A 17574-nucleotide genomic window follows, 5' to 3' on the forward strand; every position below is an offset into this window, starting at 1 on the left:
TAAGATTTTTCCCAGGAAATTTAATAAGCAACAATCATAACCAGATTAAAACGTTTTGTAAAATGTCCATCCTGTTCTTTTTTCTTAAAAACGGCTCCACAAAAGAAGCAAAGAGCAACAAACACAAAGGAAAAAAATAACATTTCATTTTTTTTGGAGTAAGACCTACATACAATGAGCTTCAAATTATGACTACAAGGTGTTTAAACCCTTCTAGGATGTCAGTGGTGTGTATCTGCATGTGTTTATACTGAAACAAGTGTGTTTTAAGAAAGGTCCATAACTCGTCCAGGAAAGCTTTAAGAGTCAGAGGAGCATGTACGTAAAGGTGGGGGATATGAGGAAGATTCTGGCCCATTCTTTAAAATCTTGATTTCATCTTCACCAGCTTCCTCTTTACCTGAAAAACAAAGCAACTTATTAGATTGGTTTTGTCTAACTCTTCCAAACCCATAAAATGTAGTTTCCAATAAAAGAACAGAAACAATCTTTGTAATCCATCACATATGAACAAAAGTTAGCTGTAAACCCAAGTATTTTTCTGGTGACCTTTACACTTTCAAGTCCGTGATTAATCCCTGAAACAACAATTCTGTGTGATTACAGGTTACACAAGGTTTTGGTAACAGTGCCACACCCAGCTTTGTACCAAAATGAAAAAAAAAGAATCTAAAAATTGTTGGATGTGTATCAAGTTACCAGCTAAGTCTTCTATCAGGATATGATGGGTTCAGAGACACGATGGACTAAATCAACTCACTGCTAGGCCTCCTGTCCTCTCTTCACTGTTGCTCTCTCCCTGCCTCCTAGAGAGAACTTCCCTCCTCCTTGCAGACTCGGCCTCTCCCTGGCTATACGTGCTGGACCGTGGTGCACAGCTCATCTGCCCTTGTATGCATCTCTCTGCATCCTTTCTTTCCCAGATAAAGCCCTCTGGACTGGACTCTAGCTCAGTGTCATCATCACTGCGCAGAGGAAGGAAAGCTCTCCCTACAACTTTCCCTGTCTCTTCTTCAGCCTTCATTTTCCTCACCTTAGTTTTCTGTTTGCTCACAACTAGCCCCCTGAAAAGTAAAAAGCTGAAAATGAATAGATGAGCAACCCTGTGTAATCTCAGGATTGGGGGTTATTGCTTCTAACCACCACTAAAGTTACACATTCACTATCTCTTACCTCTGCAGATCGATCTGTCTCTTTGACCCCTCATCATTCTGCTGCTGCTGCTGTTTTGACATCTTGATGTTGATTGAGTCTGCAGATGTGTTGGAATCAGCTGCTCTCTTTCTGCCTCTACCTGCCCCGCCGCCTGTTGGTGCCGCACTTCCCTCTTTCTCCGTTGTAGCTGCGGCCGTTTTAGGTGGACGACCACGTCGCTTGACAGGGGTCGCTTCTGTTGCAGTGTCAGGAGTCATTTTCTGACTCATGTCGTCCTAAATATGAAGAAACATATGTACAATGAACATAAACATTCAAACATTGTTTGAATGATTTCAAACATTGACTGTTTGAAAACAACACAATGTATGTGCCAAACAATGTTTGGCACATACATTGTGTTGTTTGGTTGACCTGTCCAGCTTTACCTTCTTCATGTCGTCATTCTTGATAACAGGGTTTTCGTTGTTTTCCTGCGCTTGGCTCTCTGAGGACTCTGTGGCAGTGTTGCTGTTATGCAAGAAGACACTGAACATTACTTTCAATGAAGGGAAAAGGTGTGTGTTGTGTGTTTGTGTGTGCAAGGTTTACCTGTTCTTGTTGACTGATGGGGAGCTCAGTGGAGAGGAGTTGGTGCTGGTATTACTGACTGTGTCCGAAGCCGAGGTGGTCTTGGTAAAGATCCTCCTCCCTGGTACTGTGAGAGGCTTGTTCACAGCTCCTAACACTGGAGCTGGCTTAGGCTACATAAAGGGAGTCAAGAGTCATGTGTGGCATTTATGACAATGTTGCTTTGCACCCATTTTAATCCAAAAATTCCTTAATGCTGTGTGATCACTGCAGAACATCATAAATCTGTTCTTAATTGCTACTATCTGCAGCCCTCAAAAGCATTAGTTATGTTTTTATACCAACAATAACTTTATAGCTATATATTGTCACTTTAACTCCCCATTTAATTTACTCCAATACACATTCAATGCTGGAACGTAGAACTGAACAGTATGTACCTTCCCAGTGAGCAGAACTTGTCTCATTTCTGCTGACAGATACTCTTTGTCATTTTTGAAGTCCTGTTCAAAGAAACGACAACAGAAATGTTTGATTAGGATATGCTGAGCCTTAAATTACCAACTTGAAAGGCTTCATTTCCAAGACTGGTATATTGAATGTTGAGGCCATTTGTTTTCCATTTCTAAACTATTTTAAGACTTAACAAGGATGAATGTATTAAAGCGTGTGTGTATTGCCTTATCCTGCACGATGAAGAACTTGGAAGGCAAAACGGGGTCTTTCGGGGACTCCAGGTGACATGCAGTGCTTTTGTTGGCGATCACGAACAGAGCAACATCACAGACAATATATAGTTTCTGCAACCACAACAGGAGAAGAGAAGACTGTTAGTCTGTTTACTAGTCTGTTTACTTTGCTGTTCTCTAGCCTTGTGTTTGTGCTTTTTACAGTTGCTACATTTTCAGTTACATTGAGTCTTACTCACATAACCTTTTCATGTTGGATTCTTGCTCAGATTGTTAGTTAAGTGCTTTTTTGGTTTCAGGCTTTAGTCACTATACTGACTTAAAAATACACACTAATTTGTGTTTGTACCTCATTGGCCTTTGCATCATCGGGACACTGAGCATCTTTTGTCTGTTTGATGTTCTCTACCATCTTCCGAAGAAAGGCATGACTGTTGTTCTCATTCTTGGTCATCAGCACTTCCAGCATAAACCACAGGCACCTACAGACAAGTACGTTAAACCATCAGTGAAATTAGAAAGTTTTGATCGGTTTTGGGGACATTTGATATTATTAAAATGAATTAGGTAAAAGCTCACTCTTTGATGTCTTTGAGCTGTTCGTATTCGTGTGGTTTTGTGAAGTCTGGATCATGGGCCAGCAGATGGATCATGTAGGGAACAACATACTCAGGAAGGAGGGAGACAAGTTTTTCTGAGGGGAGAGAAAGTAGAACAGCTTTAATGTTTCACTGTCCAGTGACTAGAAACTATTTAAACTCATCAGTGTGTTGTACTGTGTCAATCTTAAATGCCATACATTACATCTTTATTTAAAAATTGTTAAATGTGAATTAATGAACTCCTCATCAACTGGCTTTCATTTTTATCTATTACACACTTTCAGTTCTGCTCAACTTCAAAATGTAATTGGATGCAAGCCTATTCCTAGATATTTTATAGCGTGCGTGGTCATATAAAGATGATCAAATTTTCAAATTAAGTGTTTAATAGGGACAGGCATATCAGCAGTGTATAAAAATGACGTTTAACCAAATCAAGACAGACCCTGAGCGAGTGGGTTCTGTTTGATGTATTCTCGGCGGACGGAGATGTTTTTGAGGAGGCACTGTCGGGCGTGGGCGCGCCGCTCTTTCACCGGGTCCTTAGCACACAGGGCAAAGACGGCTAAGTACTCCAGAGGCAGCATCAGCTTGACGAGAGCCAGGTGTAACTTCTGGGCAAAAATTTGCCGAACCTGGTAGCACTCATCCTGCAGGAAAGAAGAATTCAGCCGTTCTTAAAATCATCAGTTACTTCAGTTTTACTTTTTATCGGACATTTTAAAATATGTTTGATGATAAAATATATATATATATAGAGAGAGAGACGTAAAGATGAGACCCACGTTGATAACAAGTCCGCAGAGCTGAAACTGTTCAGGTGTGATTATGTCATGATAGCAGGGCTCCTGGGCCAATTTCATGATGGCTCCACCAGCAGCTAGTCTTAGACGAGACATGTCCGATTTACTACAAGAAGAGCAAGAAAATACATTAAATTATAAATGGGATTTTAAAAAATGACCACAAACTGGAGACGTTTATTTTATGTGGCATGTAATAGTTGCAAGAGCTTCTCTCGACTCAGGTCTGCCACAGACAAGATGCATCTCCGTGGTTTACCTGATCTTCTTCTGCTCGGTGAGGTCTCCCTCACTGACCAGCATGGCTGACAGCAGACGAAGAGTAGAGTTTGCTGACTTTGACTGGTTGTTCTTCATTCCGAGCAACCAACGCACCAAAAGCTTGATGGCCTGCACCTGTGGGGATGGACATTTAACGCATAACAATTTAACAATTAACGTCCACAGATCTTTAAAACCTGTGTTTCATTTAAATATGCCCACCAAAATTAAAATTGCCATTATCAACTCACAAGCCTAGATGAGAAGTAAAAATTTAATATCAGACTGGACTAAAGAACTGAAGTGAACCTATTCATTTATTATTTCCCTTTACCTTAGCTAGGACCTCAGGTGACACTTCCTCATCAGTGGTCCACAGCTTCCCGTTCTTGTTTCCCACAGTCTGGAAATATAATTAATACTCCTTTAATTAAGCAAGGACAATCCTTTTTGGACATCCTTGTTGAAAGTTGCAGGTTTATAGTTAGGTTCAGTAATACATGAACAGGTATGTATTGGGGAATCTTCCATCTGTACAGCACTAAAGTAAGTGAGGATGATGAGGAAGATGCTTTGCCAGACATTTACTGCAAATAGCCTGAGTCGCATCTTCATTTAGTTTGAGCTTTATTTGAATCAGATCAGGTCACCTGAGTGATATATTTCTTTGCACTTTGCAAGAAACGTTTGCGTACTGGGTCATTATCAATCAGCATTCAAGCATTTAAGTAGCCAGTAAAGATCTACACACAACAGAACTGGTCCTCCTCCACCAGAGCCATATCTTGTTAGAACAGAACGGCATTTAGATTGCAGTAGTTTTGTGCCCTTATGGACCTAACTCTAAATCACCTACATGAACCTGCTATTTAATGTGTAAAAAATTACATGTATATTTGTTTTGGTTTATAGTTATATTTCAACATACTCTGTCATTCATGAGCAAGTCCTTCACGATAAAATTTGCCACAATGGACTTCATTGGTGAAGCAAACTGGTCTGGGGCCAGCATGGAGATATGGCCCAGGGACACAAGAGGAGTGATGAGCTGCTCTGGAACATCTGCATTAAGACTCCGTGACAGAGGCTGGAGGTGAAGAAAGATGCATTAATAACCAATGAAATACAGCACATGAAAGCATCACAAGTATGCAACAACAAAAAGGAACATCAACATCTAATACCTTTAATGTACAGAAGCTGAAGCAACTCACCTCAAAGATCTGAGCCAGTTGCACTTCCTTGTTGTTAAAGATGGCATGAATACAATGGACAGCCTGCTTGGCCTGATGAGGTGTGCCCCGCTTAGCTTTCTGATGCAAGATTGGAATCAGTGTCCTTAAGGACACGACAGCTGTTAGGTGGTTGCCCTCCAAACAGGTTAATCATTTCAGTGAGTCTAAAACAGAACTGATGAGGCTGCCTTTGTAATTCAGGTATAACAACTCCACCTGCTTGTAGTAATATGCATAAAATAGAATAAAGACATAGATGATTTGCATTAAATAGGTTTCTGTCCTATAATGCTGCTGATAATCAATAACCTACGATCTTATCTGTTGTAACTCCGTCTCAATCTTCTGCCCAGTGTTTCTGAAAATCTGGATAGCTGCCTCGGCCACTTTGTCATCTTCCATCTTTAAACACTGGAGCAGGGACTCATAGGTCTCTGCTGAGTGAAAAGCTGTAGGATGGGTGAACGACAGGACCTAGAACCAACGGAAGAGGGTAAATGTATTTCATTATCTTAAATTCACTAGCCAGATCACCTTATATTTCTGACAGTGTTGGCTAACAACAGCACTTTATAATGTTTTAGTACGAATCATGGACACTTTAAAATAAAAGTTGTTCCTGCAAACTTGAAACCTTTTTACGGAGTCCTGCTAGATACCTTAAGTAGTTCCAGCCCAGCGCGAATAGCTGTGTCAGGGGTGACACCTTCCTCGTCATCATCAGCTGTGCCCTCTATTGACTTATTCAACAACTTCACCAGTGAACTAAAAAAAAAGACAAGAGACATTTTAAAATTATTATGTATTAAAATAGTTTGAAGTCATGCTGATGTTAGTTAGGCCCGCATAGAAAAAAATATTAAACACTGTGTAACTTAAGCATTTAAAGTCAGTGAGTTGAAGGGTGTTTCCTCGCTGGGTGTTTTTCCATAAAGCACAAAGGGTTAAACCTGTGCCCTGACTGAGCCTGCAGTTACACTGCACCACCACTAAGTGTCTCACTGAATGCAAGAAGCCCCTCTGTAGTATTACACAATAAAAGATGACACAAATCTTATGGAAATGACACACTAATGCTTTGCCTTTTTGTTATAGTGTGCATAAAACACACTTGAATCTAATAAGCAATAAACCTATTTTTACTGGCATTGGAAATGTGATAATACTTCTTCTGTTATGAAAAACACTTGAGTCATTAAAGATTTAACATTTGGATTATCTGACCTGATTGCCTCAGAATCAATGTGGACAGGAGCAATGCGCTCCAGCAGGAACTTAACCATCTCCAGGAAAGGATTGGTGGGCTGTTTGGGAAATGTCAACTTCCGAGTGATTTCCCTCTGGAACATAAAGAGGCACAGTTAACAACATGTATGATTTATGTGCACATTTATGACGATGATGATAATACAAGTTATTTCATTCTGAACAATTTGTGGTTCAAAGTTATTTTAATTTCCCACAGAAGTGTGCTTTTTTTACAGTTTCATACAGCACTCACTAAAATACCAACTGGATGAAATCTCTTTCCTTTTCACTAAAGCACAATATGGAGATGCTTGAGGTTAAGCACCTGGCCCTATGCCTATAATAAACTGGTGTAATAAAATATTAACAATTGTGTGCATCTGTTCCTTTGTGAGTATGTGTGAATGTTGGTGGTAACGGTCCTCTTACCACACAGATCTCAGCCTGTTTGCAGGAGCAGGTTGGACTGATGAGCATCTCCAGCTGCACTCTGAGCTTCTCATCCTCACCAAGAACCTGGTTGAACTTCTTCATGAAGTCTTGTGCTTTCCCAGCATCTGGCAGGTTCTCTGTAAACATCAAGTAGTTATAACTGGGCAGTTGACCTTATTAAGCAGGCGCTTACAAACTGTTTTGTATTAACTTACTGGCAATACTCATAAGCTTCCCCAACATGGCTGTGTTGTTGGCCTCGGACTACGAGGGGGAACAGAGAAAAATGTCAGATGTGTGAAATACAAGTATCAAAGGCAGAGAAGCAGATCTGGTTTCTATGCGTGTGTACACACCACAGGCAATTTGTGGAGGTCCAGCAGCTCCTTGACGAGGCCTCTGAGCATGTTCTGACACTTCCACATCTCATTCAAAGCCCTGATTGTTTACACAAGAAAAACAAAAGTGAGTGGAAACTTATACAACAACATATGTTATTGAATGAGACGCAAGAGTGAGATACAAGAGTGAATTTAATGGTTTGTGTTTTGCTTCCTATGGGAAAACTGAGTTTTCTAAAGGCAGTTTTGTAGAAAACATAGAAACTTGTGTAAAATCAATGTTTTTGCTACGAGTTGTTAATAACTGCGGTTTACTGACTTGACAGCATTTGTGTCCAGACAGGCATACAGGTAGTAAAGACACTTCATCTTCTCTTCTGTGTCAAGACTGTGAGGGACCATGTATTGAGCAAAGATCTTCTCTACTAACAACCTGAAGACAGAAGAGTTGAGTTTTAGTGAACAATATAAAAAGCAGTAAAAAAGATAACTGGGGGCCGCTGATGTAAAGGATAAATGTTCTCACTTGTCATCAATGCTGTTCTGATAGTATATGTGCAGCAGCTTGTCTTTAATCCAACTGATCTTTGCAGCTGAGTCCTTCCCTGCCTCATGATGCAGACAGTATTTCTTGTAAAGCTGAGCCAAGCCCATCATGGCCTCTTTGCGCACGCGCCACTACACAGGAACAAGAGAGTTGAAAAAACAACTGAGGAAAAAAAGGAATACAACTGCAAAAATGCTAATTTAGATATCCTGATTGATGAGGAAAGCAATCTTAGTGAAATTACCCACACTCACACATAAGCACATTGAAAGGTTTGAGAATCTGTGTAAAGGGGTGTAATCAAAGATCCAAAAAGGACTGTTAGTATTCTGTCAGGTAACCATTATAGTTATGTCTACACTTCCTGCATGTCTATAATAATCCAGCTACCAGATAAGAGTGCATTCAGGTCTCACCCTTTTGTCCAAAGTCCTTTCCCGTACAAAGCCCAACAGCTGATCATTAACCAAATTAAGGTCTTTCTTCCCAGCATTTATGATTGTGACAATGACATCGTGGCGAATGGCTTCCTCTGGGTCATGGGAGCGCACCTTCAAATACTCTGAACAACAAAGAAGCAGACATGTAACCAAACTGCTGCTCAAAGCATCAGGTAAAAAAAAAGAGCGACCAAGAAAGAACAAAAATTCAACCTGTCAGGTCTCGGGCCAGATCTGGATGGTTCATGAGGCAGTGGCTGGCAAACTTTACACACTCTAACCTTACAGGAACATGGATGTCATTGAAGCTGGAGGGAAACACAAGTTAAAAACAAATATAATCAGTACACAGAGTCATACTTTTAAAACAGATAAAAGAAACTGGTAAATGAAAGAAGACAAAATGTAAGCAAACATTTAAAGAAAGACTGCTACTAATTCACATGCTGTACTATTTAAGGATACACTGTTTAATGTCAGCAAAATGTCATTAACTCCAAATAAATAAATAAATAAATAATGCATACCTGTTTGCAAAAAAAAAATGTACTTTTACTTTATCACATATCTCTTAATTAAATAATTTATTAGAAATCTCACCGCCCTAAGAAGCACTGCCACAGTGGTCGGTTCTGTGAGGCCAGCTCTGAATCTTTTGCCCCAAACAGCTTTGCTAGTAACCGCACAACCGCTAGACGCTCCTCCCCATCATTGCTCTGCGAGGACGAGAATAATGTTAAATACAGTTGACAGTTTACATTTTTATCTTTAAACAGAAGTAAACTAAAAGTCTAGCTCAAAGTTGTGCTCAAGTCAAATTCTTGCACAGTCTGTAATATCTGCATCATCTATACATTCATCATCCATCCATCCACCCTTTAATAATTGAATAGATGTAAAACATGGATGTTTAAAAATATACTTTATATACTTTTTAAGGCTAATAACTTGATTCTCTGTGTGTGTGTTGTGTTAACCTTAAGTTTGAACTCAAGCTGAGGCATGACAGAGGTAAGCAGCATAGGATCGATGGCAAACAGCTCCTGGATGAGGTCAAAGACATGCTCCGATAGGTCACTGACTGATGACTTGCCCATCACTAAAACCTGATTAAAAAACTGAGGAAAGGGAAAAAATAGTGTAGTTCTTAACTTTAACAGTCTGTTTATGAAGATGCCAAGGAGGAGTCACATGGCGAATCAAGAGTCAAAATAGGAAAAACAAGTACTCACAAGACAAGACAATACTCACATTTGCAATGCATGTCTCTATTGTCTGGACGGTCCTCTTCAGCAGAGTCTTGGCAAGATCATAGGCTTGCTTGTTCAGGTTCTGTTGCAGGGAAAGAAAAGCTTAGTTCAACCTCGCTTTATGTTTATACATTATGCACAAACATTAATAATTTAAAAAAAACTATAAGATGTAGACAGGAAAATATGCAATACTGTAATAAAGGAAGTCATATAGAAAGTGACATCAAGTAATCAAGTTAATATTTTAGAAAATGACTTTCAATTTTATACATTAATATTTGCACAGTTAATTTTAAATAAATATATAATGGAGATTTAAACTCTGGGTAGTAAATCATAAAGACCTTCCAATTATATAGGTTTATATGTCATGTGCAGTTAGTACACAGCATTAGTCTCTCGCATTGTTCCGGGAGAATTTTGGCCCTGACCTTTTTCCCAACATGAGTATGGTGCTTTTATGTTTTGACTTCAATCGCTCTCACTGAGCAGTTATTTCTGCATATTAATCTGGAGTTCAGCCTTCTTCAAAAGATTTCCTGGCATTAGGTTAACACACTCTATGTTCTAAATTAGTAAACTTCAAAAAGGCTTTTTTTTTTTAGAGCTTTGCACACCCGCTGATGAACAACTGTATAGGAGAGTGTGTGCGTTACCTTGTGTGCAGGGATGAGGTTAATGAGTATGGTATCCAGCAGCTCTTGTGTGACTCCGTCTCCCTCCATGATGATAGAACTCATCAGGTCCATCATGTGCATCTGAACCTTTTGGTTATGGCTGTTACTGTGGGGAAAAAGACAGGAAGACAAAGACAGTGTCATTTTCATTTTGAAAGAAATTGTTCACTAAACATTTATTTACTGTATGTGTGTAACACTACACCACAAGGGGACTGGTGAATATAAAAAGGAACAACTACAATACATCATACGCTAAAAAATGCCTTACTTGATGACAGAGAAGAGTGTTTTGAAGAGCTGGATAAAGATCTCATTGCAGTCTTCCAGTTCAAAGCATATGTTGTAGGACTTCACCCAAGCCAGATTCTACAAAAACGCACACAAAAAAAACGATGGCAGTGTTTTATTTTTTTCGCCATTTGAAAATTTGAAACATGAAACTTAGCAGCATTTTGTTTTTTATCCCATTGGAAAGAAAATGTTTGCAGATTCTTAATATTTTGCCCTAAACAAGAAAGAACATTCCGTCCATAGCTCTTTGCCCCTCACCTCCAGCAGGTAGAAATATCTGTTGAACTGAGGACTCTTGGTGTCTTCTAGTCCCTTTAGTTGTCTGGTGATGAAAAGGAAAATGTCCTGGAAAAAAGCAATAATAATTTAGCAAAACTCTGAATTATAATAACTGAAAAAAAATGACCACGTTATCAGTCATTAATAAAATATTTTATACAGATCTTAACCTTGAGTTTGTCGTGTGAGGTGTAGGGGGCCTCGGGAGCATAGATCCTGAAGATGTCAGCCAGACAGCAGGCCACCAGTAGCCGTACATCTTTGTTTGGGTTCCTGAGGAAGAACTCTGAGGCGAGGTGGAGTGCAAGGCCAAGGTATTGCTGCTTCTCCTCTTCAGAGTCTTGGTCCATGTCCATGTAGGTTTTTACCACCATCTGTACAGCATGATTAAAACAAACAAGTTAGACTATATTAATAATGAGGGACCAAATGTACAGTCTGTGTGTGTGTGTGTGTGTGTGTGTGTGTGTGTGTGTGTGTGTGTGTGTGTGTGTGTGTGTCTGTGAGAGAGAGAGAAAGACAGTAATAAATTGATCTTTACGTATACAAATTAATCTTAAAAAAAAAAAGTAAGTAAATAAATTGTCTAAAAGAAGACTGGTAGTTATATGCAGCACATATTTCTCTAACTAATGAATTCTTATGGATCAAATTACATTTGAAGCACAAGGAAAAAAAGGTTTTCTGCACTCAAAGATGATGCAGAAGATACAGAAATCTGTGCATATGTACAGCCTCCTTCACACATGAACTGAGATGCTGAGTGGGACTTCAGGGCATTGGGTGGTGAGCTGCATGTGTAAAACTAACTAGCTTCCTAGTCCTAAGTCTGTTTGATGTGGGAGTAAGCAGACATGTGGAGTTTTCCTTCCAGTATTCACCGCATCAAGTGAGTGGGTGTATTGATAACGTTCATTATGTCATGTGCTCAGGGCACGGGGGAATACAAACATGCATACCTCTACTTTACTGTCAACAATGTCGATATCAAATGGTGAGAATTCACACACACTGGTAATGTCCGTGTGAACAAATAACTTGGCGCAGCATCCAGAGTGTATGTGTGAAAGAGGCTTGACGAGTGTGACACCAGGGAGGCATTGGATGAGAGCAGAATCTGGATATCTGGTGTAGATAGCTGGGATAAGTGTACGTACATGTTGGAGATATATGAAGAGGTGAAACACAATGTGCAAGATGGGAAATACAACCGCTGTAATTAAAGAGAGAAGGCCTGGCAGGTAATGGGGGATTGGCTGAATGCGTCAGTAATCCAGAAATAGTTCAAATGCAGTGTTCCAGGGAAATGGACACAATGAAAACGCACAGAGTTACTGAACATTTGCACTAAACAGTTGTAGCCTCCATCATAAACGCCTTACATGTGATCATGCTTGTTTTTTTAATACTGCAAGCGAATGTATTTAATGACTTCTATAATGTGATAATTTAATCATTTACATTTGTCTTATTATGCCATAACCGGCCAAATATTGAAGGTGACAAAAGGTCAAAGATTATTTGGCAAGGTTGCAAATAGAAAATGTGTCTCACATACCATATTTTATTGTCTATACTGATTTTATCGTGGGCCATGACCAACAACATTGCTGAATATTTGAACGTTTCCCCACAAACTGAACTACTGTAGTCTGAATACTTATCCGAGCATTACATTCTCATTTATGTCGAACCAATAGAAAGGTCACTGATGGCGGCCATTGTGAGTAAAACAAACATGTAACAAACTGACAAACCTAAATCAAACACAGAATGGGAAAAAAGGGAAAAACAACAACAACACATTTGCAGAACAGGCAGCTAATCTACAAACTGAGTCACTAGGTTAATGTAGCTGCACTGAACCAGGCTAAATTCGAAATAAAGCTTTATATTTCAATTCAATCACTTTCTATGCAACTCAGTCTAGGCTAAATTAAGTCAGTATAAGTGCATGTAATAACACAGGGAATACAGAATAAATATCTCTAGTAACTAAACGGGGTTTAACTGATCTAGCTTGTGAAACCAAATCATGGGTATATTGGAGGAAATCCTGGGTTTCGTACCTGTCAGGTGCGGTTACCATCTATACCTATGATACAGCATGGTGATGGCAGCACAAGATTATGAGGGTCCTTCAGCAGCAGGGGAAAGTAGAGTGGTCACAACTAAATGAAGTCTTAATGCCTCAAAGTAAACCTGATCCAGAAGAATACACAAGATTGTTCACCTATAACTCCTGAAACACATCTACGGGACAACAATAAGGTGGCTTCACAAACAATCCAAATAACAATAGCAATAGCTGTTTTATGTGACAATATGCAAGCAATAGTCTGAGAAGCAAAACATGATTTAATGCAAAGGTCCACCACAGAAAGCATTTAACTTTATTTACTTTCATCCTTTTCTTTCATCTTTCTTTCGTCCAAAGCAAAACAGTTGGGAATATAAACACTGCAACCTCTTAAGAAAGCTAATAACTGATCATTAGGGGTCCATTGAATTTAAAGTGACATAACATGCCACTAGAGATTAATTATCCAGTCAACAACTTCAAATGTATTAGTTTTAAACCACGTAAAACCCATAGAACACTTTATTACACTTAAACCCTCTATTAGGATTTTCATTCTGAGATACTGTACGTAAACGGCTGCACTTGAACTGCTATTTGAATACTAGGCATATGAACCTGTGGAGCAGGGCGCTGTGCTTTACCCTAATGCACTTCGTCTGGGAGCAGTGAAGCTCACAGAACAGGCTGCAAACGGGGTGGGGGATGGGCCGACTGCTCCAGCAGACTGCAGAGCACCACACTCACTCCTACACACACACACAAACACACTCAGCCCATGTTCTCCATACAGACACTGACAGACTCTCTACACAAGCATGAGTGTATGGGCATTTCTCTGCCCCAAATTTCTGTGTAGTTTACCCGGACAGATATTTTGCCTGAAAATATAAATGATATATTTTTTTAAAAAAAAGGTCAGAGACTCCACAAAGGTGTTCCTGATAAACGTTGAAAAAAATCGTTGAAATACAAACCACATGCATGTAATTTGTGCGAGCAGCTGTGATAAAATCTGATAAACTGTAAAGCAACAACCGTTTCCTTTGCCAGAAAGGCTTTTCAAAAAACGTTTCCTCATTTTATTTGAATGAAAATTGTTCAAATAGGTTAGGTCTCAACAGAGACGACTGAGTGAACTCAACAGCATAGTTTGGCAACATGAAAGTGTTCCTGGTAAATGACTTTATCCTGCTCACAAGGTGATTTTCCCCATTAGCTGATTATTACACATGCGAAGCAAAAGGAAAATTATTGCAGCCATAACTAAGTTATGGTAACATCAGTGAATTTGTGTCATATCAACCTTAAGTCAGAAGTGTTACTTTAATTTTACAAGACATTACGTGTTATGATTTTATATATTGCTATAAATGTGGCACAGTAAACAAGCTTAAAACAAATGTCATTTAGTTAAAATTAATAATTAGTTCCATTTATGAGTACTCAAAATTTAGCAAAATACACAACATTAACATCTAGTGTTTGGGGGTTGAGACTTGGTGATGGTTGAAGACTACACATCGAAATTTTGCAATACTGAAGTATATTAATATTTCTTACACCTTTGTCACTAGTGCTAGTGATAGCTCACCCACTATACCATGTTTTATGGATAGAATACTTATTACTTATAATACTAATCATTACAACTAATGAATGCACACAAAATATGCACATGGTTTTCAAAACACTTGCGCAATACATCACCAAGCAGACACCAATAAAGCTTAGTTTTTTATATTAAGCCACAGATGCCAAATATTAATACAGTGGTAGATGGCAGGTGGCTGCCGTCATTGTCCTGAACATGAAGTTCTCTGGCAAAAAACTTCCTGAGAAAATAAGGTCTTTCTAATCCTCTCCTTCAAATACAGAAACAAGTTGCCCTGTTTACATGACAGCTAAGAAATCAGCTTACTTGTCAAAACCAACTATAAGCTGATTACCTAAATAAAAGCAAACTGGCAAAAGCTTGAAGCAACAGTTAGAAGCATAAGGTTAATGATAAGGCCCGGATAACAATTTCAGCTTGTTGCACCCACACATTCAGTACTCACAAAGTCAACACGGTTTTATCCAAAAGGCCAAAAAAATAGAGTCAAATGTGTAATGCATCCAAGAAAAACTAAACAAAAACAACTTTTGAATAATTATTAGATTCTGGGTATTGTTTTATAAAACAAATGTAAACAATCTGAGCACAAAGCCAACATAAAGACATTGCATTTTATGCTTTCAAATAAATATATATCAAAGTTGTGTTTAAATACAACTCAGCTATAGTCTATCAAAGAAATAAATTAACGGGTGCTTCACATACAAAGAAAATATAATCACTTCTAACAGTGACTGGCTCTTCAGTCAAAATTACAGAACAACTACATTAGCCAAATCAAATAAGCTTTTTATTCTATAGGACATAAAGATTTTAGGTAAAAATCAAATACATCCTTTGCAATCTGAATTAAAATGAGACTTTTTAATATCAGGATTGCTCTAATTGCTGGGACTTTCAAGGGCAAAAAAACAAACAGTATAAGGATATACACTCAGCTGTCAGTTTATAGGTTTATCAACATAAAACCACTAACAGAACTACCCTGTAGAAAAATGCTTTGTCTTCTGTTATAGTAGCATGTACTATTGTAACAATAGCATATAACTATTGTTTTGTCTAAAAGGGTCTAAGGTGTAAAGCACAAACAGTTCTGTAAAACCTGATTGACCACCAGCACAGTTCCATGTCATGATCTCTCTTTCCATCCACCTTATCCTATGCTTTGCCCACAAGTACAATCAACTAACTGAACAGTTGCCCTCTGTCCAATTATTTGCATGTGCCGCAGTGCCCCAGCACTCACTCAATTAAGGGGGCGCACATATCATAGTACATATGAAGTAGGCTTTAATACTGACCACACCGATATACTGCATTTTAGACCAGATTTGTCACCATGAGTCAAATATGCCTTGGGCAGATGAAACGCTGGGCCTTCCCTTGCTATTCCAATCATTTCTAAATCTCAAGTCTCAATATCAAACTACTTGGTGAAAGCCTGACTAGACAGACAAATTTCAACAGCAAGCCAGAGGACTGGAACACCGACCGCTTATTACTGTATGTCCATTAGTTGACAAAGTTGGAAATCTTTTGGCAGCGCGTCCCTCAACATACCTTCAATCGTTTGACCACCTCATCGTTGCTGATCTTGTCCGTAATCTCCTTTACTCCAGGGGGATATATGATCTTTCCGTCCCCCGCCGGTTTCTGCTGTTGCGGGAACTCCATGCTTGTTGATGTGTAGTCCTCACGGTCTTCTACTGGCCTCTATGGGTCAGAAAACAAAAGTTCAGCACAACCATGCTACCGCACTTATGAAAAACCTCGTTTTAACCATTAAACTCATTTGCCAATCGTCCATTTTGCCCGCTGGATTTGATAAAACTCCACGTGTATTCTTAACGATATTCTAATACAGATAAGTTTTCTAACGGAAAGCTAAAATTAAACCATTTTGTGCATACTATTAGCTTGCATGCTAAACTGCCCCAGCTGAACATCAGCTACATATTTTCCATAAATTTCCCACCAAACATCGCATACATACAGAAATCAGCTCAACTGCTCTTTCTGTAACATGGCGAGTATTTGAACCACTAAGTTCTCGCAAAACAACTTTAATAACAAGACGAGCGGAGACGGAATGGATCTACTGTCAGACAGGTAATCAAATTAGCTAGCATGCTAGTGGCAGAGCAAACATCATTGGCTAGCAGCTAGCTAGCATTTTGCGGGAAGGAAGTCAAGTTGGCCACGAGCGGCTAGTACACGTTAGCCGTGCTAGCTAACTGGTTAGCCTACTTTGCTAGCCTAGGCCGCAAACTATTCAGGTACCCATCACATCCCCAGCTACAGACAATCACAGAGGAAGTGAAGTATCCCACAGTCTTCGCCTAAAACAGCCATGTTCGTGGTGAAATCCAATGGTTTCCAACAAATGCAAGTACTTTGTGAAGTTAAAAAATGCAGCAAATTTACTTGTTACGGTCTTTTTTTAACTTCAACGCATCGCTCCGTACTGCCGCTAGTTCACAGGCGAAGCAGGGCTGCTACCGTCGCCCTGAGCCCTCCTCTCTCAACACCAACTTGCCCACACGGATGATTTGGAACACCCTAACATATGCGAGATTAACGTATTTTAAAACACACAGCAACAGCTAGAACACCGTGATATTTGCCACGCATTTATCCGCTTGTATTTACCTCTCACGTGGGCCGTTTTAATTCATTTGTCTGACACAGGTTGGGTTTAGTTTTCGGCACAAAGCTCTCCGTCCGTTCAGTCAATGCTGTCTGTGTGAAGGCTGATTGCAGAGCGCCCCCCTTCGGTGTCGCGCGCGTCCTGCAACACCAGGGACATGGCGGGAGTCGGACACAAATAACTCTCTCACCCCGCCATGGAGTTTATTCCGCATTCATCGGCCGCAGACAAGTTCTTGTTCGTCAGTTAATTCACATGTGCTTTGAATTCTTAATGATACATATCTGAGCATGTGGCCTAAAGGTAGCAACCGCTATCACTGAGCAACATTATTAGGTGTTCCTGCTGCTCTGTCACTTTTACTATTATTGCCATGTTCTGTGAGCATTATTAACAATAATAG

At 39.4% G+C, this 17574-nt stretch overlaps 1 protein-coding gene across 6 annotated transcripts in view; it reads right to left on the reverse strand.

Annotated features, from left to right (window-relative positions):
- The window catches only part of pds5a (PDS5 cohesin associated factor A), an 18802-nt gene continuing 1228 nt past the window's right edge, over positions 1-17574 (reverse strand). The window contains exons 1-35 of one of the 6 annotated variants that reach the window (XM_029152377.3): positions 17174-17338; positions 16949-17083; positions 16085-16237; positions 10997-11200; positions 10806-10892; positions 10525-10622; positions 10233-10359; positions 9575-9655; positions 9301-9441; positions 8924-9039; positions 8537-8631; positions 8300-8445; positions 7863-8014; positions 7656-7769; positions 7352-7433; positions 7211-7259; positions 6993-7132; positions 6540-6655; positions 5975-6080; positions 5629-5789; positions 5295-5418; positions 5009-5167; positions 4415-4483; positions 4079-4215; positions 3802-3925; positions 3462-3666; positions 2994-3108; positions 2764-2896; positions 2406-2525; positions 2166-2228; positions 1747-1898; positions 1584-1665; positions 1174-1430; positions 761-1064; positions 1-400 (exon numbers count right to left, since the gene is read on the reverse strand). In XM_029152377.3, the coding sequence (XP_029008210.1) occupies positions 362-400; positions 761-1064; positions 1174-1430; positions 1584-1665; positions 1747-1898; positions 2166-2228; positions 2406-2525; positions 2764-2896; positions 2994-3108; positions 3462-3666; positions 3802-3925; positions 4079-4215; positions 4415-4483; positions 5009-5167; positions 5295-5418; positions 5629-5789; positions 5975-6080; positions 6540-6655; positions 6993-7132; positions 7211-7259; positions 7352-7433; positions 7656-7769; positions 7863-8014; positions 8300-8445; positions 8537-8631; positions 8924-9039; positions 9301-9441; positions 9575-9655; positions 10233-10359; positions 10525-10622; positions 10806-10892; positions 10997-11200; positions 16085-16198 (4212 nt within the window). In that variant the 5' untranslated portion in view covers positions 16199-16237; positions 16949-17083; positions 17174-17338 and the 3' untranslated portion in view covers positions 1-361. Of the gene's footprint in view, positions 401-760; positions 1065-1173; positions 1431-1583; positions 1666-1746; positions 1899-2165; positions 2229-2405; positions 2526-2763; positions 2897-2993; positions 3109-3461; positions 3667-3801; positions 3926-4078; positions 4216-4414; positions 4484-5008; positions 5168-5294; positions 5419-5628; positions 5790-5974; positions 6081-6539; positions 6656-6992; positions 7133-7210; positions 7260-7351; positions 7434-7655; positions 7770-7862; positions 8015-8299; positions 8446-8536; positions 8632-8923; positions 9040-9300; positions 9442-9574; positions 9656-10232; positions 10360-10524; positions 10623-10805; positions 10893-10996; positions 11201-14966; positions 15076-16084; positions 16238-16517; positions 16646-16948; positions 17084-17173; positions 17339-17574 lie in introns of those variants that run through there. The other 5 variants (XM_029152376.3, XM_029152378.3, XM_041070598.2 and 2 more) reach the window with 5 other exon arrangements.

Source organism: Betta splendens, chromosome 1, assembly GCF_900634795.4.
Source record: "Betta splendens chromosome 1, fBetSpl5.4, whole genome shotgun sequence".
Taxonomy (NCBI): domain Eukaryota; kingdom Metazoa; phylum Chordata; class Actinopteri; order Anabantiformes; family Osphronemidae; genus Betta; species Betta splendens.